This window comes from Cryptomeria japonica, chromosome 5 (genome assembly GCF_030272615.1).
Source record: "Cryptomeria japonica chromosome 5, Sugi_1.0, whole genome shotgun sequence".
Lineage (NCBI taxonomy): Eukaryota > Viridiplantae > Streptophyta > Pinopsida > Cupressales > Cupressaceae > Cryptomeria > Cryptomeria japonica.
The window spans coordinates 320,534,943-320,558,898 of record NC_081409.1 but is presented as its reverse complement, the minus strand read 5'-3'; the positions used below and the strand labels follow the sequence as shown (position 1 = coordinate 320,558,898).

At 34.7% G+C, this 23,956-nt stretch overlaps 2 protein-coding genes across 2 annotated transcripts; one reads left to right on the top strand and one right to left on the bottom strand.

The window, feature by feature from the left end:
- The first annotated feature begins 394 nt into the window (after positions 1-394).
- On the top strand, positions 395-3,890 carry LOC131062553 (alpha-L-fucosidase 1). The gene is made up of 3 exons (XM_057996250.2): positions 395-1,535; positions 2,790-3,026; positions 3,119-3,890. The coding sequence occupies exons 1-3, from the start codon at positions 994-996 to the stop codon at positions 3,798-3,800; spliced, it is 1,461 nt and encodes a 486-aa protein (XP_057852233.1). The 5' UTR covers positions 395-993; the 3' UTR covers positions 3,801-3,890.
- Positions 3,891-19,715: 15,825 nt separating this feature from the next.
- Positions 19,716-23,956, bottom strand: LOC131062911 (putative alpha-L-fucosidase 1). Its single transcript, XM_057996658.1, has 3 exons — positions 23,475-23,956; positions 20,502-20,735; positions 19,716-20,403 (listed from the first exon to the last, which is right to left on the bottom strand). Exons 1-3 carry the CDS (start codon positions 23,954-23,956, stop codon positions 19,716-19,718), a joined length of 1,404 nt encoding a protein of 467 aa, XP_057852641.1.

Sequence of the window (23,956 nt, the reverse complement as noted above, 5' to 3'; positions counted from 1 at the left end):
ATAATTAAAGATTACTTTTTAAATATTAAAATATATTTTATTTCAAAAACTTTTATACAATTTAAATATCAATCACAATGACGACTATAATTAAAGATTACTTTTTAAATATTAAAATATATTTTATTTCAAAAACTTATATACAATTTAAATATCAATCACATGTAAATTTAAAAAATCTACACAAAATCTCTTCTTTCATACAATAAAACTTCCTTGAAAAAAAACCTAAAATACAGCTGTACAGCCATCAGATTTATGTGCGCACGCACTACAGAATAAATCCATAATCTTGTCTGAGCTCAAGTGCTCGTGATCGAGTTAATTTTTCCCACGTAAAAGGTGAGCAGTGCTTATTGCGGTTACTGTCAGAAGAGGGTAGAAATTGTGGCGCTTTGGTTGAGTGTGTGGGACAGGCATGCCTAGTTTTCTGCATCACCCAAAGCCTGAAAAGCTCAAAAGCTTATCTTTTTAAATAAAAAAGCTCAGAATCTTCCTTGGGGATGGCCCATAGAAAACAAAGTGAAAAACTTGGGTAGCGTTTTTCTATTTGGCTCAATGAAGGAATGGATTTGGGCCTTTTACATCGACAATGAAATTTATTAATGTAAGCGTCATTATCCTAGTGTGGCTGCAGTTAAAAATCCGCATCTTTAGACTCCATATTCATCCTGCACGATTTGTGCAGGTCAGATTTAATACTGTATTTTGATCTGCATGTTATCGACAGTCGGATAAGCTCTTATCACAGACACGTGATTCCTCATTAAAATTCAAACCTCTTGGGGGTCAAAAGTGGTGATTATTGCAGTAGCACGTGAAATATCTGTACAACAGAGCCTGAGATCGATCTTTAATTGGGAAGAATCTTTGTGGATAGTTTCTGGTTTTTATTGTGAGTCTTTTTTCAACTTTTCTGATCATCAGAAAGTAAGAGCATAAAAGAGGATAATCATTCGAATAGTCATTCAAATCTTAGTGGGGCACTGTAACATGGGGAGAATTTTCATATGGGTGGTAATGGTGGGTATATTTCTTTGTTGTAGTTTTGAGGTTGGGCTCTGCAATTCGGATGTTCCTCCTCCTCTGCCTCTAGTGCCTCTGCCCACTGCCAAGCAGCTCAAATGGCAGCAAAGAGAAATGGTTATGTTTCTTCATTTCGGTATGAATACATTCACCAACAGAGAATGGGGAACAGGGAAAGAGAATCCTCAGTGGTTCAATCCCAAGGGGCTCGATACAAATCAGTGGGCTAAGGTGGCCAAAGAAGCAGGATTTTCTCTGGTAATTCTGACTACAAAGCATCATGATGGGTTCTGCCTCTGGCCTTCTAAGTATACAAATCATTCGGTGAAAAGCAGCCCATGGAAAGATGGAAAAGGAGATGTTGTTAAGGATTTATCAGTAGCAGCACAAGGCCAAGGCGTGGATTTTGGCGTGTATTTGTCTCCTTGGGATCGGTATGAGCCTTTCTATGGCAAAGAGCTCCAGTACAATGAATTTTATCTGGGACAGCTGCAGGAGCTCCTTACCAAGTGAGATATTTTATGCTATCCTTATTGTTTCATTGATTGGGAGAAATGTAAATTAATTTTGCAGGACAATTGTTTATTAGCCATAAGGGGAAAGGGATGGAGTTCATGAAAATTGATTTAGGTTACCTGTAAATAGGCCTTGCTCCACGTACCATTCCTACCCTTTTGTCTGGTTTTGCCTCTGCCAAGGAAAAAGGAGTTTACGTACTAGAATATGTGAGGCCAAGTTTGCCCACCAAACCAAATTAGAGTAGGTAAAGTTGGGTAGAGTAGTGGTTGATTCCATAGTGTAGCCATGTGGAAGTTTAGTTAGGATTGACAAAAAAAATCGGTAAGAAAACATTCGGATTCTGTGGGAATTGTTTTTACCCCTACTCTTAGCCCAAACAAAGAGAAATGGATGCTTGAATATGTAATGACATTTTTTCTTGTTTCTTGTGGGCTTTATCTAATGAAATTGTTTCCAGTTCCAAACTGCACAAAATCTCAAATGTGGCAAGTAAATAATTAGAAACTGAACTGGTATACAAAATGTTTTCAAGACTAGACGACATATGAGATCCATATATTCTTATCTTCCTTATCTTACAGTTATGGATTGAGGGTTGTCAAATTTGTCTGGGTGCAATTCAGGCCTTGTTTGATTCAGTTTTTTCGCCCTGCACGGTGTACATATAGGTGAGAATATTTGACTTTAGCCTTTGCAGAATTGGGGTAATATCTTAAGTGTAATAATGGGATTGGGCAAGGGAATCACCTTGTCTCTGATTCTATGGACCCTTTTTATAGAATTTCTCTGAAAGTGAGCTCTCAAGTGAAATTACTTGATGTTTTAAAGTTTATGAAATGATTCAATACACATTAGTATGTTATTCGTATGGACAGTAAACAAAGCATTACAGATTTGTTCACTGGATCCAAACATGCAGTGATAATAACTGCAAACAAGATATTACACATAGTTTCACTGGATTCAAAAAGCACACAGCGATATTTCTTTTCATATGGCATCCCATGCACTCAAACTTTGACAACCAGAAAGTATAACTTTAAGATGGAATTATTGCGATCAATTTGTTCGTACCTTATCAACATTGTACTGTTTCAGAAGAATGCCTAAAAACTAAAAATCCCACAAACTGAAAAATTTGTATAATAATATTGAACTGTGAAAGCTTAATTAGTAAGAAATTTGAATTTCCATTTATTTTCTGTTTGAGGGCTTAACTATTAAGACTGGTGTAACAATGGCAGGTATGGCCCCATATCCGAAGTATGGTTTGATGGAGCTAAAGGAGATAACACAACAATGACATACTTGTTTTCCAAGTGGTTTGCTCTGGTTCGTGAATTACAAATATCTGCAAACATATTCTCAGATGCAGGACCAGACATCAGATGGGTGGGAGACGAAAATGGCACTGCAGGGTCAACCTTTTGGTCTACCATCAATGGATCTTCGTTGAAGATTGGAGAAGCTTCCATCGAAGGGTAATTAATATATTCCAAAAACAAAAGATTTCCTTTTCCGCTCTCCAAAAATTCTTTAGCTCTAAATTCAACTCCTCTGCTTTTTCCTGTAGGTATTTGAATACTGGAGACCCATATGGAACAGATTGGATTCCTGGAGAATGTGATGTATCAATCAGGCCAGGGTGGTTTTGGCATCCAGAAGAGAAACCCAAACGGCTAAGCAAATTGCTGGACATATACTACAATTCAGTAGGCAGGAACTGTGTGTTATTACTCAACGTTCCACCAAATACAACAGGCCTTATCTCTGCAGAAGATGTGGAACGACTAATGGAGTTCACAAATGCCATAAACACCATTTTTTCTGTAGATCTGGCTGCTTCTACTTCTATTACAGCAAACAGTGTGCGAGGGGAAGCCTTCGCCCCTGCCAATGTATTGGACACCGATCTCTGGACTTACTGGGCACCCAAGGATCACAAAAACAGAAGAACAACAAATTGGATATGTTTGGAGAGCAAAGAAGCCATGGAATTCAATGTTGTGAGGATTCAGGAGGCCGTTGGACTTGGGCAAAGGGTGATGAAATATGGGGTTTATGCATTTGGCGTCGATGGGAAGAAAAGAATGCTTGTGAGTAATGGAACTACAATCGGATACAAGAAGCTTGATAGACTGAAAAAGCCTGTGAAAGCTTACAAGGTTATGCTTGTAATTTGGAAATGCAGAGGAGAAGTGCCTCTCATTTCATCATTTGGGCTGCATTTTGATCCATTTTACAGAGGGGAATAACTATTGAGCTTTCAGCTTTCGAAATGTTGATGATAAAAAATTGTTCACACAATCAAATTCAGAAACAATAAATATATCGTATAATAGATTATGGAAATCTCATAGCTCTAATTCTAACTTAACATAAATATGTTGTTTTTCCTTAGTATTTTTCTGTGTGTATGATCTGCAATATTCTTTTAGAGTGTGAATGCAATTGAGATTCTCGTAGATCTGTGATTTGTCTTTGTTGGCGTGCCGGGTCAGGGTTGTTTGCCATTTATGCTTGTCTCGATTCTTTCGCGTGCACCGACAATAATTCCGATACTTGTACAAGGACGCATACAGTATTCAGTATCCTTCTTGATGGTCCAATTGGTCGGCACATGACTTTTTAAAAGCTTTTTGCAAAGTGACATTGACCACATGGTTATGTTTTCATTCGCACACAACGTTTAAATTTTTATATAAAATCTCTTTTTGCATAAATTTAGGTTAATGAAATTATATAATGAGTTAGGAATTGATAAAATAGAATTTGTTATTTTTAGAAATAAAATGAAAAGGATGGGATGTATAGATTTTATCTATCAATGATTAGAAAATATTTTTGTTGTATTTATTATTGGGAATTTCATCAAGGTTGATTTATGAGGGATTTGGTTTATAAAAATATATTCTATTACATTATTTTGTAGGATATTAAAGGTATCTTTATTTTCATTTGTATGTCATAATATTTGAATACTAACATTCTTTCAATACATTTTTTTATTTTAAATATTATTTATTTAAAAATTAAAATAAAAACTTATATAAGATCATATGGTAGAAAAACTTATTTTAGAAACTAAACGTTACCTTGAGCTCTACTAGTTAATAGAATTTGGATTTGATTTAATGAATAATAGTTTCTTCTTCAACTATGTACGGTCAGGTTTATGTACCAAGTAAATGCACTGAACCAAAATAATATTTAACAATATGAAATATTATAGGTTTCTATTTTTTCTCTATTTTATGAAGAGAGTGCATTTACTATGTAATTGATTTTTTATTAAAGTAAGTGGGCAAGAGCCCCAACCTGTTACAAATCAAACAAAGTACAACATAGTTACACCCTATTAACTTGACAACAAAACCACAAAACCGACTCAGATCACAAAACCATTACTTGTAATCAGAGCTAGGAAGATCTTTAGGACTAAAGAGAATGTCCCTTTTTCTTGCAATGCACAACTATCTAGGAAGAATCCATTTCTTGAGAGACAAGAGAAATAAGCTAGCTAAACCCTCTAAGATAGATGTTGAATTTGAAAGTCAAGACACCTTAATAATCTCAATAAAGAGAATATAAAACCAAGGAATTAATAAGTCTCATACTTGAGAGATCTCCTGAAGGAGCTAGTGAAATATCATTCGAGCAAGCAATAGTAATTGAAGAAATAGGGGGCCCCTAGGTCAGAGCTACAAGGGAAGAGCAACCATGAATCACAAAAGGTAAGAATAGCCACTAGGGAAGGGGATCCAACACTGATGAAGACTTAGAGTTTGCATTCGCAGGAAAGATAGTAAGATGACACCTCATAGCATCCGTCCACTAGGTAGGTGATGAGCAGGGCTGAAAAATATGCTAGTAGAACAAGGCTACGTGCATAGTAGAAAACCAATGCTTGCATCTAAACATAATCCCTTCATAATCCATTCACTACCACCACTGAAGCTCACTAATCTTAAGGGAGACCTTAGCCTGAAGTAGTTTGGAGATGTCCAAATCCACTAAGATTTGCACAAAAGAGGTTGGTAAAAGAGATTAGTGTTGGGTTCAATTTTAATAAAGCATCCTAGTTTTTTGTTAAGGGATTCATAGGTAGCTAAACACCAAAAGTGAAATGGGAGGTGAGGAAACCTAACCCAAGTTAGGGAGACTACAATAGGGTCCATGAGGGGCCTAAAGGAAGGGATTGAGTGGTAAAGAGTTAAGGCAAGAGAATCCCACTTTTCAAAGACCCAATGAAAGAACAACCTCTTTTTCCTTTATATTATCAAAGAAAACAACAAAAAAACCCCTAACACAAGGGTAGATTTCCAACTTGCCAAACACTAAAGGATTCTAGTGAGTCAAAAATCTAGGAGAGGAGTGCCAAGAGAGATAGCCAAAACTGGTTAAGTATGTCGATGAGAGAAAGTTTTTTATAGTAAGCAATGCAACCTAAAACCACCTTGCCAAGAACCACCTCAAGAATAACATAAGCACTAGGAAGGCATTTTACAGGAGGAGCTGAGGATCCCTCAGGAGGGTTCTAGAGTAGGCTTATGAAAGAATTCTTGAAACGGGAATTTATTAAAGCATTCACCACCAAGGTAACAAATTGGGTATTAAGCGAGGAGGGTGTATTAGAGATATCCACAATTGTTTTAGTCGACAAGATGACATATTTTTAAGGTGTTATGTCACATAGTTAAAATTTCTTTATCTATGATTCCATATATTGCATATAAGGATATATGCAGGATCCGGTCAACTACTGAGGGGGGGGTTAAATCAGTAGATAGAAAATAAACTAACCTAACTAACAAAATAAACTTTCAACTCAGAATCCAATCACTAAACTAACTAGTTTAGTCAATGTATCAAAAACTATAACTACACTATCAAACTTTACCGGTTGACCAAAACATCAATAATACAACGTAACAGATCTGAAACTCAAATACCATTTAACAAAAAGATTAAACCACTTCGCTAATATTAGTAATAGCTCATTTTAGATCATTTATGATCATCTAAACATATCTAAGTGGATTTACCAGTCATTCATATAAACCATATCAAAAACACATCCACAAAATCATTCACCACTTGACACAATGATTTTTCATGTGGAAACCAAAATGGGAAAAACCACAGTGGGGATGAATACCCCAAAGTATTTTGAACTCTTCTGAAGTTCACCCTCTTAGGAGCCAAGCCTTGTTAGAAGCTTATACAATAATGTCCTGTTAAGAACAGATCTGGTTAAGGACCACCCGGTTAAGGGATTGACTACAATACCATGTTAAAGACAATACCCTATTAGAGGTAACCTCAGTGGAGGATTTCAAATCCAAGCTAATGGATCACCTTGTTAGAGGATTTCAACAACAAGCATGTTAAAGCCTACCTAGTTAAGGGATTTAACTCCTGTAATGGTTAGAGAACAACATGTTCTTTGCTGATCTGGTAATAGCACTTCCTTGCTTAATCAGAGCCTTTTCTACTCCTATCTGCCTTCACAACATTCTGCACACACACCTTCTAGTTTGGCAACAATCACACTTAACCAAGTTTGCCAACACAACATTGAAAAAAATCATCGACCTTATAAGCAAATATAATAGGTCAGTAACACAACACAAAACCTAAAAAATCTCATAGAGTTTACAAACATATCGATTTAAACTTGACGTTAGATTACATAGAAATCAACTACACATAGTTCTAGACAACTTCAACCACTCCTGGATCATCGCACATTGGATCCTGTAGCTCATCACACGTTTTTCACTTCATGCTATGCATTTTATCATTCCCAAGATAAACAGTTATCTTCACACGCCAAAACCACTTTGAAACTCATCACGTGCAACATGCATACATGGCATCTTCATCTTCGATCACCATTCAATCATAGATCATCAAAACCAATTCTCCAAGCTCCATCGGTTAGGGTTCTTCTTATCAACTGGTTAGGGTTACCAGTTGATCTCTCTGCTTCAATGATACTACTAGTTGTCTTCACTACTTTACTACTGGTTTCTTTACTGCATCATTACGAGTTGCAATACATCTTCATTACCGATTACTATTGACATCAATGACAACACTATACTTCATCAATGCAATCTTCATGCAATTCCAACATTTTCCCCCGTTGGCATTGATGGCAATACAAATATCAACACCCATTGATTGTGATGATTGAGAGTAAAGTGTATAGGAATCCTAGTTTACATTTTTCTCTATACTCTTCTTCAACTATATCTTACATGTCTTCAGCTGGTAATTGGCTATCAATCATATACAGTTCTTCTCCCCCTTTGAAAGCAATGCCAAAGTGAAGATAAATCATTTTGGTTCTCATCCATGCTTCAACAATCTACAACTAGCTACCCCCTCCCCCCCACCCCGTGGAGTAGGTCCACTCTACACCAATCCTTCTTCAAGATTTTCAATAGGCTTCGGTACTGATGTCTTCCACATCTGCTTAATTGACTTCGTGTAGGGGTACAACCCCTAACTTACCTCTAAGATACTCAAATGTAGCCTTAGGTAGAGGTTTAGTAAAGGTATCTGCTAGTTGTTCTTTAGTAGATACATGCTCCAATGACACATCTTTACTTTGCACTTTCTCTCTCAGGAAATGATACTTCAGCTCAATATGCTTTATTCTAGCATGCAACACCGGGTTCTTAGAAATATTTATAGCACTTGTGTTCCCACATAAAATTCTTACCGATTTTGATATCTTCAACTTGAAACCTTCCAAAATGTGTTTCATCTAAATTGCTTGGGTACAATTAATATATGTTGCAACATATTCATCTTCCGTTGTTGATTGAGAGATACAACTCTATTTCTTTCTGCTCCAAGACACTAGTCTACCTCCAAGAAAAAATGCTCCTCCGGTTGTACTCTTCCTGTCATCAATATTGCCTACCCAATCTGCATATGTATAGACTTTTAAATCAAAGTCTCCTGCATATGGATGCCATAATCCATAATCAATTGTGCCTTTCAAGTATTTGGAAATTCTTTTGGTTGCAACCATGTGTGACTCCTTCGGGCTTTTCTGAAATTTGGCAACCAATCCTACTGCATGACCAATGTTTGGTCTGCTACGGACAATATAATATAGTTTACCTATCATGGACCTATACTCCTTTTCATTAACTGATGCAGAATCATCTTCCTTAGATAATTTACAGCATGTAACCATTGGTGTTCTAACTAGTTTACAGTCTCCCATTTCAAAAGTATTCAACACTTCTTTCACATATTTGGACTGTGTGATAAAAATACCTTCCTTCATCTATTAGATTTGCAAACCTATAAAGATTTTTATCTCACCTACCAGTGACATCTCAAACTCATTCTTCATTTCATTAGCAAAATCATGACACATATCATCATTTCCTCCAAAAATGATATCATCCACAAATACCTCACTTACCAGTATCTTATCTCCTTCTATCTTGAGATATATGTTACTATCTTCACTGGTTATTTGAAAACCTATCTTTACTGAGTGCAATCTTTCATACCATGCTCTTGGGGCTTGCTTTAATTCATGTAATGCCTTATGTAATTTGCACACCATATCCTTTTCTATAGTTCAAGCATAACCATTTGGTTGTTCAATGTAGACTGCCTCTTCCAATATTCCATTTAGGAATATTGACTTAACATCCATCTGATATACTTTAAATCCTCAATATGTTGCAAATGCAAGTAGAGTCCTTACTCCTTCCAATCTTGTTACTAGTACAAATGTCTCACCATATTCTTTACCTTCTTCTTGTGCATATCCTTTACATACCAGTCTGGCTTTATTCCTGACCACTACTCCGTCTTCATTTAGTTTATTTTTGAATACCCATTTTGTACCTATTACATTCTTGTTCTCCGGTTGGGTACCAATGACCATGTATTTTTCTTCTCTATCTAATCAAGTTCTTCTTCCATTGCCTTGATCAAGTCTTCATCTGCAAAGGCTTCCTTTGCAGTTCTAGGCTCAATGGTGGAAATCATACATGAGTTTTCTCTAAGCCTTGTTCTAGTTAGTACACCTGCATTCTTGTCTCCAATAATATGATCGGGGCTATGATTGAGTCTAGCATACCCTGGAATAACATGATCTTGGTTTTCAAGTTCTTCTTCTTCACTTTCTTCATCTTCTGCTGGACCTTCATGTTCTGGTTGAACTAGGGCTTCTATGTTCTGTTTTCCAGCTTCTAGATTCACCGGTTTTAGTTCCAAAAACAATGTGTAAGGTTCTTCTTCTTCCTTCTCTTTTCTGGTTTCTTCTTATTTCTCAAGAAATTCATCAACTCGAACATTGATACTTTCAATGATCTTCCTAGTCTGGTTGTTGTAACACTTGTAAGCTTTGCTCTTGGTAGAGTAACCAATAAATATGCCATCATCACTCTTGGCATCAAACTTACCAATATAATCACCTCTTTTGATAAAACATCTGCTACCAAAATTTTTGAAGTAATGACATTTGGTGATCTACCATACCTGTACTCATCGGGTGTTTTGTCCTTACATCTTTTAACCAATATCTAGTTCATTGTATAAACAGTTGTGCTAACAACTTCTCTCCAGAATGTCTTAGCTACACCTCCTTGAATTAGCATAGTCCTAGCATCTTCAACTACTGACCGATTGTTCCTTTCTGCAATATCGTTCTACTGTGGTGTTCTAGGTGCAGAAAGATGCCTCTTAATTCCATTGTTTTCACAGTATCTAGTGAATTCCTCTGAAGTAAATTCACCACCTTGATCAGTTCTTAAGCACTTAATCTTTCTTCCACTTTCATTTTCACCTAAGTCTCTGAATGCCTTAAAAATTTTAAATGCTTTTGTCTTGTCTTTCAAGAATGTGACCCACATCATCCTTGAGCAATCATCAATAAATATCGTGAAGTACCGATCACCTTGAATACTCCTAGTTCTCACTAGTCCACAAAGGTTAGTATGAACCAAATCTAGCAAATGTTCAACTGAGAAAGATTTTATCTCGAAGGTTGAGGATGTCATTTTCCCCAATTGACATTCCTTGCACAAAGCATTCATCGGTTTGTCCAACTGTGGCAAACCTCTTACTGATTTGGACTTACTGACTCTTACAAAGTTATCAAAATTTACATGACAGAATCTTTGATGCCAAAGCCAACTATCTTTTACTTTTGTAATTAAACAATTATTGACTTTAGAGTTTAAATGAAACAAGTTACCTCTAGTTTGTTTTCTGATTGCAATCAGTTCATCTTTGCTTCCATAAATTTTCCACACTTCATTCTTGAACTCCAATGGGTAACCTTTGTCATTGAGTTGAGCAACACTCAAAATATTGTGTTTCAGTCCTTCAACCCAGTAGACATCATCTGCACTGCTCTTACCATTCAGAGAGATGGATCATTTCCCTTTCACCATGTGGGGTGAGTCATTTCCAAATCTCACAACACCTCCATCAAATTCCTTCAAATTAAGAAACTTACTCCAATCACTGGTCATGTGGTGTGAACAACCACTGTCTATAATCCAGTCATCTGAACTATCCATGTGAGAGACCAATGCCTTCTGATCTGATATCTATTTTTTAATAGCAACAAAGACAATATCCTCATTTGCATCTTCCTCGGATTCTTCATTTGTAATTCCTCCATCCACTGCAATGAGACAATTTCTTTTGCCTTTGTCTTTATACTTCCTATACTTCTCACGTTTTTCCACATTATCTCTATTTGGATAGTTAGCATAAATATGTCCAATCTGATTACATGCAAAACACTTCAATGGTAATTTACCTCTATACTTATCGATACCTCTGGGTAACTGCTTGGCCAACAATACTTTAAGCTCAATCAGACTATCTTCATCATCTACCTCTCTGTTGGATCTAGACTCAAGACTGTAGTTCACTTCTCTACTTTTCCTTACCGGTGGGGTTGAGATTGGGACTAAATGCATATTCAGATCTCTGAACACTTCCATCAAAACTAGTTAATTCAAATGCAGTCAATTTACCAATGATAGAGTCAAGAGTTACCTTTGTCTTATCAATAGATTTGAGTTCTTGAATGGTTTCAACTCTGATAGTGTAGACCAGTAGAAGGGTTCTTAACACCTTGCTAACCACAGTGGTATCCTCCACTGTACCTCCAACACTTTTGATTTCTCCGACTATCTCCTTGATCCTTTGACCATACTATTGAATGTTCTCTCCTTCAACCATCCGCATATCATCAAATTTTCCTCTCAGACTCTCTTCCTTGGAAATCTTAACATGCTCATCACTACTATAGATATCTTCTAGTTTCTTCCATACTTCATATGCAGTCTCCAATCCGTGAACATCAACATATTCTGAAGCTAGAAAGGAACTGATGATGGCCTCCAATGCTTGATTGTTCTCCTGTTGCTCCTTATTTTGATCATCTGTCAAAATCCCACTAGGCAAGTTATATTTAGTAACAACATGTTCCCAATATTGACTTCCTAAGCTATTGATATAGATCTTCATCCTATCACTCCAGATTCTGTAATTTTCCCTATTGAACTTTGGACCTTCTTTCTTCACCATGATCTCCTAGATATTTTCCTCAACCTATTAGGCTTAAACTCAAGAGTACCTGAACAACTCTGATACCAGTTGATAATATGATGAAACTATAAGGATCCGCTCAACTACTGAGAGGGGGGGTGAATCAGTAGGTAGAAAATAAACTAAACTTTCACCAAACAAACTTTCAACTCAGAATCCAATCACTAAACTAACTGGTTTAGTCACTGTATCAAAAACTGCAACTGCACTTTCAAACTTTACCGATTGGCCAAAACATCAATGATACAATGTAACAGATTTGAAACTCAGATAGCATTTAATCAAAACATTAAACCACTTCACTAATATCAGTAATAGCTCATTTCAGATCGTTTCCGATCATCTAAACATATCTTAGTGGATTTACGAGTCATTCATATCAACCATATCAAAAACACATCCACAAAATCATTCACCACTTGACACAGTGATTTTTCATGTGGAAACCCAAATGGGAAAAACCACAGTGGGGATGAATACCCACAAGTATTTTGAACTCTTCTGAAGTTTGCCCTGTTAGGAGCCAAGCCTTGTTAGAAGCTTATACAATAATGTCTTGTTAAGAACAGATCCAGTTAAGGACCACCAGTCGGTTAAGGGATTGACTACAATACCCTGTTAAAGGCAATACCCTGTTAGAGGTAATCTCAGTGGAGGATTTCAAATCCAAGCTAATGGATCACCTTGTTAGAGGATTTCAACAACAAGTCGGTTAAATCTTGCCTTGTTAAGGGATTTAACTATTGTAATGGTTAGAGAACAACAGTTTCTTTGTTGATCTGGTAATAGCACTTCCTTTCTTAATTAGATCATTTTCTGCTCCTATCTTTCTTCACAACATTCTGCAGACACACCTTCTGGTTTGGCAACAATCACACTTAACCAAATTTGCCAACACAACATTGAAATAAATCATCGACCTTATAAGAAAATACAAAAGGTCGGTAGCACAACACAAAACCTACAAATCTCATAGAGATTACAAATATATAAGTTCAATCTTGACTGTTAGATTATATAGCAATCAACTACACATTGTTCTCGACAACTTCAATCGCTCTTGGATCACCGCACATTGGATCCTATAGCTCATCATGCATTTTTCACTTCATGCTATGCATTTGATCATTCCCAAGATAAACGGTTATCTTCACGCGCCAAAACTAATTTGAAACTCATCACGTGCAATTTATATACGTGGCATCTTCATCTTTGATCACCATTCAATCATATATCATCACAACCGATTCTCCAAGCTCCATCGGTTAAGGTTCTTTTTATCAACTAGTTAGGGTTACTAGTTGATCTCTCTGCTTCAATAATTCTATCGGTTGTCTTCACTTCTTTACGACTGGTTGCTTTACTGCATCATTACCGGTTGCAATACATCTTCATTACTGGTTACTATTAACATCAATGACAATAATATACTTCATCAATGCAATCTTCATGCAATGCCAATAATTTTTAAGGTGTTATGTCACATAGTTAAAATTTATTTGTCTATGATTCCATATACTACATATAAGGATATATACAGGATCGCGGTGGGCCAAATAGACCCTTAAGTGGCAATGGAAATCAGAAAAATAGAGTTAGACAACTTGACATAAAAATTTGAATAAGTTACCAACATTATTTCAAAAATATATAAGATTAGAATCTATCAAAAATTGAATGTAGTTTCAATGATACCAGTTGTTTTTTGGAAAAAAATAAATCTATTTGACAAAAAATTGAAATTTCAATGCAGTAATGCTAAATTTAAGGAAAAAGATAAGAAGCAAATGTTTGTCTGACCACCCTAACCACAATAAAATTATAATGTTTTTTATAAGATTTAAGATATAAGTAGAAGACTCATGTCTGGATGTGACACATTTTTTTTTTTAAATAAATAATTAATTATGATTTTTTTACTATACCTTTTTAAAAATATAAAAAAATCGTATGTCTAATGATCATAACTTGGTCAAAACTTTATGAAATTCAATTTTATTTTTTAAATCATATAGTATACAAAGAATAGAATGTGACTCATATTTTGGATTCAAAAAAAGTGATATTATTTGAAAGTTATAGATATTTTTCAATCAGCTTGTCAATTAGGAAGTTTTAGTTAGGATATCGTCACTTTTTGGCCTCTCATGATCCTGCACATACCCATATGTCTACTAAGGCATTTACATGTATAAAATATAACAAAATTATCCCTTGCATTATGCTTTGATATATTCTCTTACCTTTTTCCAAAGCTCATATTTATATAAAAGTAGGGAGAAAGAAGCAGAGGTTTTAGATATAGCTTTATACTTACCAATTATAATTTCTTGAAATAATTTCAAGAATTTTCAATAAATTTATTTTCTATGTATTATACAATCATTGTAGGCTTTTAGATCACATTTATTTGAGTAATTATACCAAAAAATTAGCATACCCTATCTACAATTCCACATTTTCCTTTTACATCTACAAGAGTAGTTTTAATTGCAACATTTGACAATATTTCTCTATCCTTTATATTTTTATTGATATTCACACCATTTTCCAAACGTCCATCTTGCCATACACATGGAGGATTTTGGCAAAGGTTATGAAATTTGGGTTCACAACTACTTATTGCTTTTGATTGAAACTCCATTATAGATTTTAATTGTCACTTTGTAGTTAATATTTAGTTTTTACATTCTTTTCATTTCATTCCATAAGTTCATATGGTAGATTCATTTTCTTAATGTGTTATATAGGAATGATTTTATAGGGGTTTTCCATAATTTTATTCAATTCCTAATTAGTGTTACCTATCCTTTCTTTAAGTCATTATTTGACAATATGACTTGAAGAAATGAGACATTTAAAAAAGGTCTCATGGTCTTCTACTTCCTAACCAATGTCCACATATTATATCACATATTCTAAATGTGCAAATGATAATGATGCTTAGCTTAAAAAAACAAAAAATTATAATTCCTACTAGATGATTTAACTATTGGAGATAGATACAATTATGTATGTAATTTTTATTTTAGTGTAAATTTTATTCAACTCATTGGTCATTGAAACAAATTTATGGTGATTACATATTTATATGCATTAGTCTTGTGCCATTTATTTTTAATTATATATGTTAATATTTTGTTATCTTGCATACAAATTAGATGGGAAAGTATGTTGTAAAATATCACAACATTTGGCAACATTCTTTTGAACCACAAAAAAGGGGAGCTTAAGAATAGGGTGTGGATGTCCATCAAAGCATAATAGATAAAGAATTTTATAGATTTGTAGTTGTTGTGGCTTTGGTAGCCTTGCATTTGTAATTTAATTCAATCAGAAGTATAGTACTCATAATTGATAATCATTTCAAAAAAATACATAATTATATATAAAAATGGTAGACACAATGTGTATGTAGTGCCCCTCCCTCGATCAGACTCTGTATAACTTAGTTTGACTTTGGTTGATTCCTCGGAGGTGTATGTGATTGGATGTTACTCTCTTATGTGATGGTTTTTATCATGTCGATAATGCATTTTATCTTGAAGGATAGTTAAATGTTAGATTATATGTGTATATATTGATCTTAGTCTAACACATCTTTTTCTATGTATGAGATATTTCTTGTGTTCATCTTCTTGTATGAGTATGAGTCTGTATGGGGTGTGAGGGGATGATCTTCCATCACCCACTTTGAAGGGACACAAACTGTCATGACTCTCCTCCACTACTGTATCTGTACTTGTTAGATGTATGTATGTATGTATGTATGTATATATGTATGTATGTATGTATGTGTGTATGTATGTATGTATGTATGTATGTTTTCTTGGTGATGCAGTATTGCAGGTACTGAGCATCAACTCCACTTGAATCTTCAGGTCTGAGCGTGCTCTACAACCCAATGGTAAAGTGGGAAAATGGAGATATTAGTCGGACCTTGTGGTATTGTCATTCCTGTGGAATGAGTCCCCAGTTAGGACTCGGGTGTCCTTGTGTCATGTTTGTCTAGTCATGTTAGTCGTAAGCTCGGTTGGTCCTCTGTGTTTTGATTTGTTGTATTTTGTTGTTTCTGTGTGAAGTATTATAATTATCTAATATTTTGTGAAAAGATTAGTATTATATTTTAATGATATTTGGATGTCGTTATTAGATTAATTAATAAGTTGAAATAGTGGAACTAAAACATTCAAATTATTTAAATTATTTCAAAAAATTATATTTATTAAGGGAATTAAAAAAATAACATCTATTTATGTAATTATTTGAGAAGCTTAAGGGCTTAAATTATTTATCTAAAATGGAAGGATTAATTAAATAGTAAATTATAAATATTTAATTAACTATTTTCATTACTCATGTAATAATCTATTAAAATACATTTATTACTTAATTGTTTAAAAAATTCAATTTTAAAGAAAATAATTAATATTTAATTATCCTATTTGCATGTGTGGGGTTTACTAAAATAAATTAATTAATGGAATGTAATTAATGGGAAAATTTCATGCTTTTGAGGAGTTACATTGGGAAAATTATTATAATCTTTCTTTTTGGGTAGCATGGGGGGGTGCTGCCGTGAAGTTTTCGGTGTGTGCTTTAACTTTCTGGAAATGGAGGTTTTTGGCCATGAAGAAATGGCTTTCTATGCATGGGGTAAATTGGGTTTTTTTGGGGAAATTGCAAAAGAAATTTGGGGAAATATGGGTTTTTGTAAAGGAATCGAGAGATTTTATTGAAGCTTTTGGGCTAAAGTTTCTTAGATTGGTGTCTGACGGTTCCTACCTCTATCTCTAGTTACTTTTCCAGATAGCATAAGGAGGTAAGATTTGGGTTCTCATCTTAAATTGAATGAAATTCAGTTTGGTTGTTTGATTGAAAAGGAGAATGAGATGAACAGTTTGAATATGAGAGATTTGTTCTTCTTTGTACCTCGAATTTTGATCTCAGGACTAAAATTAATTTCTGGAAAAAGAATTTATTCTTTGGACCTTGTTTTGAAAGTTGTTAATAGTGTATCATTATTCATCTTGTTGTATGTATCTCTTGCATATGTAATGTAACACATCATTTTTTTTTTAAATAAAAAAAATTATTCAATTTTTCATTGTCTATTCTATTTTGTCCTGTAGGCCTCATAACGATGCAACACAAGGGTGAACATCATCAACAAAGAAATACTACACAAATAACAACATTGCTCAATTACATAGGTATAAGATACATATCACATTGTTGAAGATTACACATAAGAATATCAAATACATTACAATGGATCCTCAAGATACAAATCTCCAAGAGTCCCATGATGGGATGAATACATGAATTTGGTACAATATTAACAGTCTTCAATATTTTCATGAGCCTCCTCAAACATGTTGTGGAAAGAGACAAACCCAATGGGTGCTAGTAGCACTCCACCCAACCATGTGGCACCAATAGGTCCACCCCCCGTGCAATATGTCAAACACTAGGATCTCTGGATAAGGTTGTGCCCTTAGTTTGGTTGGTCTTTCTGTTGTATGATTTTCCTTCTGAGTATCCTTGAGATTGATGATTAGTGCCTTGTGAGTATTTTGTGCTTTGTGTCTCCTGCCTATCCTAATTGTGTTTAACATGTGTATTCACTTCTTTCTCTTATGTGCTTGATGTTAGTGCTTGTTATGTGAGTGCATGTGTTTTTTATTACATTGTAGATGAAAAGATATGTTAGACTAAGGTCAATATATACACATATAATCTAACATCTAAGTATCCTTCAAGATAAAATGCATTATCGACATGATAAAAACCATCACATAAGAGAGTAACATCCAATCACATACACCTCCAAGGAATCAACCAAAGTCAAACTAAGTTATACAGAGTCTGATTGAGGGAGGGGCACTACAGTGTAAAGGTAGGATTGATAACTTATTTATTTAATAGTAATGATATTTAAGAGTTTTGATGTCTCAAATGTAATTAATTATTTAAGAAAATTATTCTTAAATGTATTACTTAAAATCTAGTTATTAAAATGAATGTACATAGTTGAATTATAATTTATAGTTTCTCATTGAGCTCTTTCTATCATTCAAGCACTATTTGAATATTTTACTTTACATTGGAATTCAATATTGGAATTACAAATTGAAAGTAGGAAAATAGGAAACCTTCCTTGCCCACTCAAGCTGGAAATATACATCTAATAATTATAGATGAAAAGATTGTGTTTAGTAAAATAATAATATCAATACCTAATAAATTAGAAATTAGAGCCTTCTCAACTCATTAAAGGTGAAAGTTGTGAACTTGAAATGACCCAATTCAAATTAAAGTAATAATTGTAGAGTTGAAAAAGAGTAAATCCAAATAATAATAAAAATAATTATGGACTAGCAAAGGCTCAATTCAAATAGAAATAGAGAAACTCGACATAAAAGTACTAAATTCTCTTCAAAACCAACTAGCTATAAAATCTAGGGATTTTGATGTAATGGTAATGGAATGGCGCATCAAAGCATATTTTATAGCTCCAACTCAAGTGTGGGCATTACAAGGTGCATTTCAACTAGAACCATTTATTTAGTCTTTTTTCCAATTGTTGAATAGGTGAGGTTAGCCTTCATTCTTTAATATTTATAATTGTTGAGATTATTGGAGAATAGCCTCACCCTTGTTCCAATATTTTCAATTGGTTATGCAAGGTTTTCTTGGTGTTTAGAAGAATTAAGACAAATACAAAACTTCAAATCCATATTAATTATTCCTCTATTTTATATTTTGATCTCTTAGATGTCTATTGCCTTAAGAAGGATAAGGGTACTAAAGGATAGTGCATATGTGCCTCTAACAAATCAAGAAGAGGTCATACATATTTATTACAAATGATTTAACATTCTAATAAAAATATCACCATTGGTTCAATATTTATCAAAGGTATAGCCACCATACCTACATGCCAATATGTATTGATGTCCTTGTCAATGAACCAACTACTAATTGATCCACATGCTTCCACATTCACAAGCTCATGCTTGCAAGCTTTGAATTCCATAGACAAAGGACTATTCTCGTCAACTATTAGACAAGAAGGGCCATGAAGTTTTATACCATGAAGCCTATGCTACTTAAAGTGTGATTAAATGTTCCACACATTATGAGTATGCATCTAAATGTTAACACATGATAGCTAAACTCAAATCGATTGAATTTAAATTATTTATTTTACATTAATAATCTAAATACTACATATATTCACAAAGATTTACATTAAACACAACATTTCATTTAATCAAGAACATGACAATTTACCTTTAAGAGCCATTTCATTGAATCTAAGAACATCACAATTTACTTTTAAGAGCCATTTAACATACCTATTACACTAAGATGCAATTACTACTCATGATATAATTGATAAAATACAATACAAATATTCCTATTCTCTTGGCATGTTCAAAGACTTCAAAGAGAGCAGGTAAAACTTCAAAGAATTTATTTGTTCATATAACAGCGTTCAAGTAAATTAATCTTTCTTCACTTACACTACTTGGAAGCAAAACAAAATTTCATTAAAAGTTTTATTGTGAAAACCCATTGTAAAATGGATCAAAGTGCAGGCCAAAAGAAGAAATAATTGGCACACTGCCTTTGTACTTCAAAATCACTAGCAAAACCCTAATAGCTTTCACAGGCTTTTCGAGTCTATGAAGCCTCTTGTAACCAATTGTAGTCCCATTACTCACAAGCATCATTTTATTCTCATCAACGCCTGATACATAAATACCATATTCCATTACCCTTTGCCCCAATACTATGGTCTCCTGAATCCTCACAACGTTAAATTCAACAGCTTCTTTGACATTCAATTCTATCCAATGAGGTTTTTCGCTGCACCCAACATCCCTGGGTGCCCAGTACGCCCAGAGATCGTTATTCAATACATTGCTAGGGTTGAAGGCTATTCCTCTCACGCTACTTGCTGTGACAAAAGCAGCAGCAGCCAGATCCACAGAAAAAATGGTTTTTGTGGCCTTGTTGAATTCTATTAGTCTTTCCACATCTTCTCCAGAGATAAGGCCTGTTGTGTTTGGTGGAACGTTGAGCAAAAGGACACAGTTTCTTCCCACAGAAGTGTAGTAGATGTCCAGCAATTGGCTTAGCGATTTGGGTTCCTGATCCGAGTGCCAAAACCAGCCTTTCCTGATTGATACATCACATTCTGGGGGCTTCCAATCCATTCCAGATGGGTCTCCAGTGTTCAAATACCTGCAAGGAAAACCCATCTTGTTGTTTACTTCCAAGCAACTTTAAAATAGCGGATAGTCCAAGTCAGTTGTGATTTGTTGTTTTATATTTATTCTTACCCTTTAATGCCTTGGCCAAAATTGTAGGAAGATCCATTGATGGTGGACCAAGAGGTTAATCCTGCTGTACCGTTTTCGTTTCCCACCCATCTAATGTCTGGTCCTGCGTCTGAGAATACGTTTGCGTATATTTGTAACTCTTTGGCAATGGCAAACCAATTGGAGAAGTGATATATCATTGTTGTGTTATCTCCTTTGAATCTGTCAATCCATACCTCCGATATGGGGCCATACCTGCCATTTATTTACAATCACTAATTCAATAAGATCATATAAAGAAAAGAAAGGTTTGAGATTTTCACAGGTAAAGAATCATTGCATCTCGCAGAGATTATTGATTATTAAAAATAATAAATTACAGTAACAATTGTCATTAAAGTGCATTTTAGGCATGATAGATGCATTTCGATTCCATTTTATCTGCTATCGTCTATCGTCTCTATGTAATTGTGTTAGTGCTCACCTCAAGAATTGGAGCTCCCTTGTTTGATTCTCCCGATCGTCGAACATGCAACATGCCAAATCCCTTGAGATAAATCCCCAACCCTCGACCTCTAGAAAGAAAAATATTCACTATGCCCAAAATGTTCATTGGCACTACACTGATGAATCATCGGAGTTTGAAACCTCTGATGAAGATGCCTTCCACCTGGGAAACCATAAAAAGAAATCCTCTTCTAAGGGTAAGGGTTTTGTTCCTCAAAAGGATGTATCCGATTTGGAGGATTCTGACTATGCTCCCTTAGATGAGTTTGTTTCCGATTCCTACAGCTCAAGCTTTGCTAAAAATGGGAAAGCCCCAAAGCCTCCGTCTTCGGATGGCAATGATAGGAATTTTGAGCTGGGCTTTTCCTCTAGTGTGAAAAGAAAAACCCCTCCCCAGAGAAGTCTCAATGAATTAAAATCCCTAAGAACAAAGTGGTTAGTAACCCCACTAGGTTTGTTGGTGACCAACAAAGTGGTTAGTAACGCCACTAGGTTTGTTGGTGACCAACAGAATCTGCACTTTCATATTGAAATTTCAATCGAGCTGGGCAAGGCTACCCCTATGGGTAAAGAGACGGGATCCTCTGCGGTGGATCCTGAAGCTAGCAAAGTTATGGTGAAGGTGGCCATGTAAGGAGAAACAAGATTTTTCAATTGGGTGGTCGCAGAGATCTCTAATTTGAAAAGTAGGATCAATTACCTTACAACAGGATAGAATACCTTGAACTCCCCCTCTTCGGATAACACAAACAACCTACTCGAACTCAATCAAAAACTAGTGACAGATGTCAAAGCCATGAAGAAAAAATAATGAACTTGGAGGTGGCTATGGTTAAGGTCAATGAAAAGCTGAGAGTTGTCATTGTAGTGAGTAGAACTACCATGACTAATAGCACAGAGGGCTTTTAGAGGCTAAATGAGAAGGTTCAATCAATTAATGTTTCCCTTTCGGCCACTCATGCGTCTCCCTCAATTTCAGTTTGTGGCAAAGTCAAGGTGAAGGAGCCCATCCAAGATAATGAGACCCAGATTAATAAGGGAACTTCAACTTGCACTCAAAGCAGGGATAAAGATAAGCAAGTCAATGCCAATGATATGGAGGAGCTAGCTGATATCAATAGGGATTTTACTGAGAAAAATGTTAAGGCTATTCAAATGCTGAACGAAATTATTTAATATATGGATTTTTAGACCCTATTTTCTATTGTTTTTGTTGCTACTGGCCCATTGTGGCTTCACTTCTGGTTTGTCTCTAATGACTGTTTCTTTTTGTATGGATTTCGGGCCCCTGTAAAACCTATTTTACACTAATCAAAAACAATTGTCATTAAAGTTTAAAGATTAAAAGATTGAAGGAGATTTATCAAAAATCTGTCATGTTAGTCTAAGAAACAATGAAATTGATAAAACAAAACATTTTGTGAAAAATAAAATCAAATGAATCAAGATAAGTCATTACAAAGGAATTGAAGAAACTAAGGAATTTGAGCAAAGGGTAGACATTCCTGGGGATGCGAGCATAAGAGATATGCTCAAATTTATGTGAAAGGTCGAGAATCTATTTAACATTAAGAGGCAACTTCTAAGAAGATCTTAGAGATATTACATTACTTAAAAGAAAGACCAAAATCCTATTCTCTCTCACAAATTATCTTATTCCAACCAAAATCACAAGCTCTATAAAGAGTCAAAAGGAGCCGGCCAAGTCTCCATCTGATTATAATATAAATAAATAAATAAGCCAATCTGATACTATCTTGTCCAATTCCACCTATCCCTACAATATCCAAATTGTGCCATGAAGAACCATCAACGAGACCATTTACCATCTCTATTCTCTATATAAGAAAATTTGGACTGAAATCTACAAGTGTGAAAAATATAGTTAAATAGATAAATATATCAAGATTAGTTTAAATTAATTAAAATGTGATAAATAATTATCATTTATATTTTTAGTATAAGTGAGATGTAATTTACTATTGATTTTTTGATCATATAAAAATGATATTTAAATGGAAAATATTTTAGAAATATAATTTTTTTAAATAATAAAATATCTATATTTAAAATGTAGAAAATGGAGTTGAAGTTATCTAGTCATTATACAAAAGATAATGTTGCAAATAAAAAGAGGTTAAACTTGTCATTGTTTAACTACAAATTACAGTAGGTATCCACCGTATTTGTTTGCATAGATAATATGCATATGTCAAGTAATTTTTTATACTATCAGAACTGTGAAGATGTTCCATAGAATTACAGTGGATATCACCGTATAGATAATATGCATATATCAGAGTAATTTTTTCTACTATCAGAACTGTGAAGAAATTTCTATGGAGTAGCAATTTTGCACAGATTCAATATTCGCAAGAAACAATATAAGAAAACCATATTTAAACTCTGTAGTAAACAAACGTAGGTTTAGTTTTTTCACAAATTTTTTTTGCATTACAAACTCCATAAAAGTAAAAAAACTCTTACCCGGTGAGAAGCTCCTGCAGCTGCCCCAAATAGAATTCATTGTACTGCACTTCATTACCATAGAAAGGCTCAAAACGATCCCAGGGAGACAAATACACACCCAAATCCAGGCCTTGGGCCCTGACAGCCTCTGATAGATCTTTCACAACATCTCCTTTTCCATCTTTCCACAGGCTACTTTTCACTGATTGATTTGTATAAGCAGAAGGCCAGAGACAAAATCCATCATGGTGTTTGGCAGTCAAAATAACAAGTGAAAATCCAGCCTCGTTTGCCACCTTTGCCCATTGATTTGCATCAAGCCCATTGGGATTGAACAACTCAGGATTCTCTTTACCTGTTCCCCGTTCACTATTAGTGAATGTATTAATGCCAAAGTGAATAAACATGATCATTTCTCTCTGCTGCCATTTCAGCTGACTGGCAGTCGGCACCGGCAAAACTGGCAGAGGGGGTGGAATATTCAAACTACAAAAACCCAT